The 10,013-nt window shown below is 30.0% G+C and overlaps 1 protein-coding gene across 2 annotated transcripts; it reads left to right on the plus strand.

The window, feature by feature from the left end:
• Positions 1-1,880: 1,880 nt before the first annotated feature.
• LOC109789426 (RING/FYVE/PHD zinc finger superfamily protein) lies at positions 1,881-7,110 on the plus strand. Of its 2 annotated transcripts, XM_020348379.3 has the most exons (5): positions 1,881-2,049; positions 2,344-2,460; positions 2,538-3,554; positions 6,075-6,149; positions 6,759-7,110. In XM_020348379.3, the coding sequence occupies exons 3-5, from the start codon at positions 2,658-2,660 to the stop codon at positions 6,873-6,875; spliced, it is 1,089 nt and encodes a 362-aa protein (XP_020203968.1). In that variant the 5' UTR covers positions 1,881-2,049; positions 2,344-2,460; positions 2,538-2,657; the 3' UTR covers positions 6,876-7,110. The 2 variants fall into 2 exon arrangements, with proteins under 2 accessions (XP_020203968.1, XP_082925317.1); XM_083069191.1 differs by having other exon boundaries at positions 2,344-3,554.
• Positions 7,111-10,013: the final 2,903 nt, after the last annotated feature.

Below are 10,013 nucleotides of genomic sequence, written 5' to 3' on the forward strand. Positions count from 1 at the left end.
GAGAGTCTCTCATTCTCTTGTGTCTAGTGTGGCAAAACCCAAGTTTGGTCCCAATTAGGCAAATGGCCTCTGCCTGACTCACGTTCGATGTTACACACATTAGCGCCCGATGCGAATCTAGACATAGATAAGTCTCTTTCTTTACACCCGATGCAATTCAACCCATGCTTGCACATGATTTCAACCTGAGATGATTTTCTCTTCTCACGCTCGATGCCACTGATCTTGCAACCGACGTGATTAAGATATAGACTCCTCTTTAGAGTCATGCTTGGTGCCTTAAAAGTGCGTCTAACCCGATATAATTTTTGCACTTAAGTAGAAATTGATTTTTGTCTAATTTACCTAAAATCTAGTCCAAAACTAACACGCAACATTATATACAACACATTAACATCATGTATAACTTGATAACAGCTTGAAACACCACATGCAACTAAAATCAATCAAGAAGCAACATTTTTCCTCGTACTCAACTTCAAAATTCTAAAACCCTTTCCAATTAATCATTTTGATCATTCAATTTTTCATAACAATCAACTAATTTCAACAACAAAACCACACAATGCACATGAGGATTTGAAATTGCAACTTCCCTCATCTCTCGTTGTGCCAAACCAAGAAGAGGTCAAGAGAAAATAGCTTCGTACGACGTTGACTTAGATTCTTAGTCTCGTAACCTCAAAACTCCACTCAATTAAGCTTGATCAGCTACAAGCAAAAAGATAAAAATGATCTTAGTGAAAAAAGGGAAGAGGAGATCACCTCACATTCAAAGAAACTCTCTCTAACTCCTCTCTCTAAGTTTTTTAAAATTGGAATTTATGAAGTTCTAATTTTAAGAAAACTTATATATTCTTATTGAGCTAATCCAACACTACACTTACATCTTAAACATGAAATATACATATAATAGTGTTACAATTAGAAAGTGATAAAGTAATAGAGGAAGAGGAGATGAATGAAAATGATTTTTTTTTTATAAAATAGATTTTTTTAAAAATCAATTGAAAAGGTATTTAAGGAATATTTTTTATAAAAACAGAAAGAAGAGAAGTGTATTTATTAAAATTGGAAAGTATATATATATATATTTTTTTTTCTTATTATTTTATTATTAATATTATATTAAGATTGAATTGAGTCAGATTCATCATATTAAAAAAATTTTAAGCAAATACCTAACTTAATTATATCTAGTCCATTAAAAAAAAGTTAACCTCAACCTAATTTGTTGAAATATAGTTGGATTTAATTAAGTTAATTGAATTTGTGGATCAAATCAACCCGCTTATACCTCTAAATTAATTACTTTAACAATTATACTTAACAAAAAAAATTAATTAGTCAAATGCAAAAATGTAGATAAAAATTAAATGTTTAAATATTTTTTTAGTTTCCTAAATATGAGAGGAATTTATTTTTGATCCTTCACATTTAAATTTAATAATTTTAGTCATAAAATTTGAAGAAAAAAAAATAAGTCTATTTGATTATATGTCATTAAGAAACCTATCGCACAATATTTACATGTTAAAATCTCACATGCACATATGACTTAATTATGTTTTTTATCCATGTAACATTATAATTGTTTAATTTTAATTCCAAAGTTTTAATTAAAATATTTTAGTCCATCAAATATTAAAATTTTTATGGTTTTAATTATTTTTATTTAAAATCAAATAATTTTAAAATTATACATAAGCCAAAAAGATTAATATTAAGTTTGAGAGGGTATAAATTAACTTATTTTCTAAAATTGGAAGATTAAAGTATTTATTTAAATTTAAAATGAATTATTATAAATATATAAAAAAAATGACGTGCGATTTGAGGAATCCAGCGAAAATGGTAAGAAGGAGGAAATGTATGTTTATGTTGGTAAGGAAAAAGGATAAAATGGGTACCGATTAATACGTTTGTGTGCAGTTGCAGAGAAAGAGAGATGAAATGTATTAAGCAAACACTTATCTCAACAGTTGCAATTCATAAGTAAATCAGACTCACTTCTCTAACAATAACTCAAACCAATTCCACACTCTCTCTGTAAGTAACTTCATTTCATTTCATAATTCTTCTCCTATCATTATGGGCTTTTCCCTTTGCCTCTCTAAAACCAAACTATTTGTTTTTCATAATTCTCAATTTTTATCCTTTTAATTGCCCCCTCAACTGACATTCTCATTCACTCTTCTTGGCCTTTGGGTGACTGCATAAGAATTGAATTTTGAATTTTTCTTGGAATTTTAGACCTCTCCTCTCTTAATATTCATTTATTGCTTTGATCATTCAACAAGGGATTACACTAAATTGCGATTAACATACATACACGTGCTTCAGGTTATACAAGAACTGGATCTGCAGCATTGAAAATTTTATATTCTTCCGGAGGACATATAGTCCCAGATGAAGACTTGCTCTTAGGCCAAGGGCCTCTGGTTTAAAATTGAAGCAAAAGTATATTTTCTGTGTTTGGTTGTTTTTTATTTTTTTTTATTTGTTGGAATGCTGGTGTTTAGTCTTTTTCTTGGCAGTGATTCTCAATGCAGAAGAAAGTTTTATGAACTCAATTAAGTTAATGTTATTGAAGTAGAATGGTCCATTAATCTGAAAGCTCGAAGTGTGTCTTTGAATCTGAAGACTGAACTCGTCAGATGGGCCGAGAAAATGCATCACCAATGGCAAAGGAACAAGTCAGTGATGATAGTTCCTCGAGTGTTGCGAATGGGGATTTAGAATCTCATGCTCGACTTAGTTTGGACAAGGAGACGGGTTTGGGAGGTTGTCGTGTGTGCCAATGTACTGAATCAGATAAAAGGGCAGATGCTGCACTAGAATTTTTGGGCATCACTCCAGATTCAGAAATGTGTAAAAGCAAAGGGGAAGTAGGGTCTGATGGAAATGGAATCCCCAAAAATGTGTCTCTTAACAGAAATGTTGAAAAAAATACTGGGATGGTGGAGTTTGTAAGCCCTGATGGGGAGGTTTTCATTTGTAAAAGCGATTTGGAACTTGGTTTGTCTCATCAAGATAAATTAGTTGAACTTGGATGTTGTTGTAAAAATGACCTTGCTTTAGTACATTATGCATGTGCACTCAAGTGGTTTGTCAACCATGGATCTACCATTTGTGAAATATGTGGACATATAGCAAATAATATCAGAATCTCTGACTTCAATAAGGTTGTTGGTGCTTTGAAGGAGTATGAAGTATTGAGGGAAAGAACTGCGAGTGGGGATCCTGGTCCTGCACAAGTTCAGGCAAGTGCTGCTGTGGATCCTGATGCTGTGGCTGCTATCCGGAGGCAAAGGCTAAGTGAGATTGCACTATGGTTTTGTCCTCATAATAATATCAGTAACAATAACAACAATAGCAATGTGGACACAGTTTCACAGGTTGTTGCTGACCAGCCTTTGAGTATTGTTACTGAAGATGCTGGCCCCATACAGAATCCTGCAACTAAGTGGGCTGTAGAGGGTACGGGGATCCTGCTTGCTACGGGTTTGCTTACCATCACCCTTGCATGGCTTATAGCTCCTCGTGTTGGAAAGGTAAATAAAATTGAATATCAATGATGATTAGTACCTATGTTTATGTGGAAGTTCTTGCTTAGATGTCCTTTCTTTGCCTGAATGTGTGTATATACATAAATGGATCCATACCATGTTTCTTTATAACCATTTTAATTTACCTTTAACTAGTGAATTTACAAAATTGTAGGCTTAAATTTTGAGGTTATGATGTGATGCATGCATGGAGTCAGTCTTAATGTGTTACTTATGCATGGAGCACATATACTAGTTTGGCTCTCCACCAATTCATTGCTCTGCATAATCTATAAATTCCACCATTTTTGTCACCTGTTTCTGCATCTGCTAGACCACATACTGATATTACTTAAAGATACTTGGTGAAGAGTCAATAACTAGAAAGAATGATGGGTATTATATGGCACACGAGATTAATAATGGACTTTAGTTTAACCACTGTGTTGAAATTTAGTGTGACATTTTGTATAATGATGACCTACATGGGTCTAATGCCACCACTTTTCTGCTACTAAGATGTGGTAAAGGAAAATGTCTTGGTTTTGAGCGCCAAACATATAGTCAATGTTTAATATATATGCCAGAAGCTGAAACCTCTAGATGATGGAAAACTTTGTGGTCTGCTCCATAAGTCATTTGGTTGACATTAGTCTGTTTTCATGGGAAGTTTTGAAGATTTCTTGGTTATATTTGGCAGTTGGGAGGAGAAAGGAGGGGCAAGAATCAAAAAGAAAATAAAGGGGAAGGGAGGGAAAAAGAATGGGAGGCAAGTCATAAGTTTCCTATCTTCCTCTCCCTTATTTGGATGATTATAGTCCTCCAAAATCCAAGTTGAGTTTTGGGGCTTACATGATAATCCTTCATTTTTCTACCCGTTTCAGTAAACTCCCAAACAAGGGCTAGGTTTACTCAAAACCTTTTCCTCCATTTAAACACACCCTTGAAATTTATTATTGAGAATCTCATATATGTTTGCAAACAGTAATAATAGGTAAACTGCAATTTGAGGCAATAGAAATAGAAAGAAGAAATTGTTTGTTATGCTAAATGTGAATGGTCAGACTCTGTTTGTGGTGTATACTGCGAAGTGTGTTCATTTTTATGGTCGCTACTATAATATATTCAATCGTATTCAGTCCGTATGATATCTAGTTAAATGGGCCTAAGTTTCTATTTTATATTGTAACTAGCGAGTACAATTTATATTAGAATGGAAGGAATGACATACTAGCAATCATTTTAACTTACTTTAGTTCTTAAAAGTTTATTTCGATATATTACTTTTATTTTGACAACTTGTTTCTTTCAGTTTGCTTGATGGTACTGGATCAAACTTTAAGAGAACATTTAGGTGGAGAATGTTTCTACTTTAGAGGCCTTTCCGTTCCAGTTTCATCACTCTAGTTTTCTCAACTCACCATTAGTTGCTTTTAATCTATTCAGGGTCATTCTCTATATTGGGACTCACATATTTGTGTAGATTTAAATGACAGTGAAACTTGTGAACTACAATCATTTCTGTTCCTGCTTGATTTTTTGTACGTCTCTCAGCTACTTATGATAGGAAAGTAGTTGTTTGAATTTCTAGAGAGTTCTCTCTCATATCTTCATTTCTGTTTCTAAGACATACTTTAAGTTTTCAAGATTCCTTTTGAGCCTCAACTAACCTATTTGGAAGCCTAAAGCTTCCTGCAATTCAAGTCTTTTGTTTGGTTGATGGTGCTTAAACAGGATTAATACAAATCACTTGTTGCCATTTCATAGGCCTCCCGTCCCACTTTCTCTCGATATGTGTGATGTGTGTACACTTAGCTAAGGGTCTGTTTGAATAAATCTCTCCAGAAATACTTATAGAAGGAAAAAAATAGGAAGAAAAATTGAAATTTAGCTCATGCATAAGTTAAAGATAAGATTTTGGAGAAACTAATAAGGGAGAGGTTTTACAAATTAACTTATGCATAAACTAATTTTGGTTTATGGAGATGCTTATTTCATTTTTTCTCCCTAATTTTTTCTCTTAAAAATGCTTTCGAAGAAGTTACCTAAACAGAACCTAAGAAACCCTAAGAAAAAATTTCACCTATTTTTGCATTACAAGGTGGTTATTTTCCTTTTAAACAATTTTTTCGGGCTGTTGGCAGGCTAAAACAGTTTTTGATGGTGAACTATAAAGTATGTCTTGTTAACTATAAAAACTCTTGTAAAAGCATAGAGACTAAAATCTAATGTGGTCCTTTTTTAACTATCCTTCAGTTTGTGTGATTAAAACATAATGCTTGTATTTTCAAGGGTGCTTCTGGCCCTAAAACTTGATTTGGTGGTCTACTCATGGCTACTTCAGGAGAGGAACTATTTTGGATGGGTAAAGTGATTAAACAGCATTACTGCATTCTTGCCTTTTGTTACACTTCCTTATGGGTGTTTGTGTGTGTTATCTCTCTCTCTCTCTCTCTCTCTCTTGCTTATTACCCATTGATTGTGGTTAGAAGCATATGCATAATACAGCTTATGTTTGTTGTCCAGAAAACTGCTAAAAGTGGTCTTCATATCTTACTAGGAGGTGTTTGTGCTTTAGCCGTGGTGGTTTTCTTCCGCTTTGTAAGTATCTGGTGTTCCTTTGCTCCCCTTCGGTGTATTTTGTGAAAGAAATTTTATTCAGATTATGTTTGGCAGGATTAAAACTTAGACTATGCTTTTAAAAATAATTGAAATGTGAAAGAAGACCCTGCCTGTATTAATTGATTTGTTCTCGATTAGCATGGGAATTTGAATAATTGAAAGGTTTAATTATGTTTTGGATGCTATAGTTTCATCACCTTTATCTTGTAGTTTTTTAGTTAAAAATGCTCAATTTTAATTTTTATACATACCATTTTTATCTCTTTAGTCTGTCATCTATTTTTATAAGAATTAAAAAGTAAAAATTTATGAAATTATAAAGACTAAAATGGAATAAAAACACTATGTATAGAAACTAAAATGAAATATTTTTAGTTATAGAGACTAAAAGGTAAAGTTAATGAAAATATAGAGATAAAATGGATAATAAAACCTTTAATGAATTATTTCCAAAATTATGATGGCTGGAACTAAGAAAAAATTCAGAAGATGCTTGATCTTAGTGGCATGTACATAACAACGTCTTATCTAAAGCCTGATGCCAATCAGTGTCTAATTGTTTCTTTTGTATACTTGTGGTTTTTGCAGTTCGTGCTTACGAGAATCAAGTATGGACCTGCACGTTATTGGGCAATATTGTTTGTTTTCTGGTTTCTTGTCTTTGGAATATGGGCTTCAAGGACCCATGGTGCCCATACAACATGATCCCTTAGTACAGCTCTATAGATTTTGTTAAGTTTTTTCTCCAATCCCTCTTGGACAAAAACAGAAGTTCTCTTCCCATCTCTTCTTGAGGTGTTTCATTTCCTTGCCATCTTGAATTTTGAATAGAATACGACTTATAAGTCTATTTGGTCGATTCTCATATCTGTTAAGTGTTAAATGTAAAATAACAATCATGATGTTTTCAAGATAGATTGCTGAATGCCGGTTGTTTTCAGATTTTAAATACGCACAACACGTGTACGCACGTATGTGGGCTCCATATGTAACAGGGGCAGACAAACCAAGACTAAGGGTTTGAATACTCATCCACACATATTTCCATGCACGGAAAAGCATGAGTGTGGTTGGGTTGAGTTGAACGTACGTTTGACTTTTTCAAATGATAAAACAAACATGCACTAAGTGTCTTAATCTAATAATTGTGAGTTCTGTTTTGTAACATAAAAAATGGATTTAATGTTTTTAAGATTGACTTTCACATAATTAAAATAATATTTGGTTAGTATAATTCATATCTTATAAATATAAATTAGTTCTTAATTCTTAGTTTTGAGAAATTATATAAATTATGTTGGATAATTAAAAAAATAAAGTCGTAATGATATTGCTGTGAGTGTCAGGTACTTTCACCTATAATTTTAAAAATCGGACTGGTCATCGAACTGGTTAAGGTACTGGGTTAGTAGATCACTAGTTGAACTGCATGACTCAATTTTTATTAAAAATTATTCATATTAAATATATTTTATACTTATAAATTTTAATAAATTCATATCTTATTTTAAATTTCAAATTTTCTATCTTATTTAAAATTATTTTTATTTTTATTTTCTAAAAAATATATAAAAAGTTACATGTTAAACTGTATGTTAATACAAATTAAAAATATAAATAATATGTACATATATAATATGCTTGCAATTGATATCACAAAATAATATATGTAATATCTACATAGATATTATATTATTAAATATATAATTTAAAATTAATAATATACTATAAAAGTTATTTAAGTTGTATATATTATAAATAAATACATTAGAACAAGTAGTCATTTTTATATTTAATAAGAATCTTTGTTCTTTCATTAAGATATTCAATTTTCATAATTATTTTTGTAGTTTATGGTCCCTTAAATTTTTTTTAAAAAATAAGAAAAAAAATGGTTGAATCGGTTTGACTCATCGGTTCACCGGTTGAACCGGAAAATTGATTGGTTTAATCCGGTTTGAAATGAGTTGACTGCATAACCGATCCAACTTGAGATTCGGACCGGCTAGACCACCAGTTCCTGATCCAACCAGTCTGACCAGCCGGTTCGATCCGGGTTTTTAAACACTGCTCTCACCAATTAGAGAGTGATAGTTTTGATGGCATTGGATGATATTTGATACACAAGGCTCCCAAGGTCTAGTTTAGGCAGATACTCCCTTGACCAAAATATGTAAATAAATTACAAGGCAGTTATTTTCCTTTTGAACAATTTGGTATGAATGATATTATATTCACATTTATTTATATTATGAAGAGTGTTATAATAACATCGGTATAATTTTTATTTTGAGATTTATCACCTTCATTTAAGTAACTTTCACCATCTTTAATTATTATAATGTATATCAATTTTTTCTTTGTAATTTTTAATTACTTTATTAAATTATTTTTCATTAACTTAATTATTATGTACTATATATTAATATTATTAAATTAATTTTCATTACCTTAATTAATTCATACCAAATTATTCATCGGTTGTAATTAAAGTAGTAAAATCGTGTATTTTTAAAACTAAAATAGAATTTTGATAAATATTTAACAATTACATTTAATTCCTAATAAATTATTGTAATTACTCAAATTATTTTTGTGATATATATTTAATATATAATGAATTACTTTAATTGCAATCTTGTATTCTTTCTGGACTTATTTATAAATAAAAATAGATAAAAAAATTTGGACTAAAATATAAGAAAATTTTATTGAAATCAATTTTATTTAATGTTCTTAATCCAAAAATACTCCTATGATAATAAATGAGAGCACTATATACCATGAATATGATTAAATATATATATTTTATTTAAAATTATAAAAATTAAACACATTTAATAAACTTTTTAATATATGTGAAATTTGTTTTATTTACTTATATATATAGGTACAGAGCAAGTATACATGAGACATTGGATCGACTTCTCATAATAATTTTTGTTAGTATTAAAATAATTCTTGATTAACATAGTTATATCACGAGAATGAATATTAGTATTTAATTGTTAGCGAAATAGTGCATAGATTATGTCTATTAAAAAAAAGTTTCCAATCTTATTTTTTGCGTTATGAATTTTGGCATTAAAGTAAATAAATTATGTTTTATTTATTAATCCAATAAATGAGATTTATACTTTTTTATTCAAACGTGTAAGTTATCATAATTAATATTAAATATAATTAATGTGTTTAAAAAATATTAAATATAATTAAATAACTTGGTCCATAATTTATAACCGTGGATAATTCGGATTTTTTTTTTTGCCCTTTCATAAGTTTGTCCTAACCTATTAGGTAAAAAACTAATCAAGTCAGTGATAATGTGATCATTGTTGCCTAGAAGGTTTGTTACTCATGGCAAAAATTAAACGTAAAATTTTTGTTATATAAATTGTTTTCATAACATGCAAGTTTAGGATACTGAACTACTATACTTATTAATTACCTTAATTATGTATATTTCTTAATTAATTTAATTATATAATTTAAAATAATATATTTACATTAACTTAAAAAAATAGTAATTTAAACTCAGTCCTCTCATTATAATTTTTTTACTAAATTACACTTTCCTCCTTTAAAATATATGAATATTACATTATTTTTTCTCTTATATTAAAAATTACAATCCTCTCCTAAAATAGATTCTAATACATGACACTTTATCTATTTTTTTTTAATTTATCATTGACTTTCATTATAAAAAGGCTTATTATCAAAATATTTTTTATACTAATATCCTCTTTAAGATGTAAATATTACACCACTCTCTTCTTGTATTCAAATAAATATTTTCTTCCTTAACAAATTTAATTATGTTACACTTTGATAGTTTATCTC

The sequence above is a fragment of the Cajanus cajan genome, chromosome 2 (assembly GCF_000230855.2).
Source record: "Cajanus cajan strain Asha chromosome 2, NIPB_CcT2T_4, whole genome shotgun sequence".
Taxonomy (NCBI): Eukaryota; Viridiplantae; Streptophyta; class Magnoliopsida; order Fabales; family Fabaceae; genus Cajanus; species Cajanus cajan.

Coding starts and splice junctions, on each gene's coding strand:
- LOC109789426 (XM_083069191.1), top strand. CDS start 2,658: ATGGGCCGAGAAAATGCATCACCAATGGCAAAGGAACAAGTCAGTGAT. Junction 3,555..6,074: donor TAGCTCCTCGTGTTGGAAAG/GTAAATAAAATT, acceptor TTTGTTGTCCAG/AAAACTGCTAAAAGTGGTCT. Junction 6,150..6,758: donor TGGTGGTTTTCTTCCGCTTT/GTAAGTATCTGG, acceptor TGGTTTTTGCAG/TTCGTGCTTACGAGAATCAA.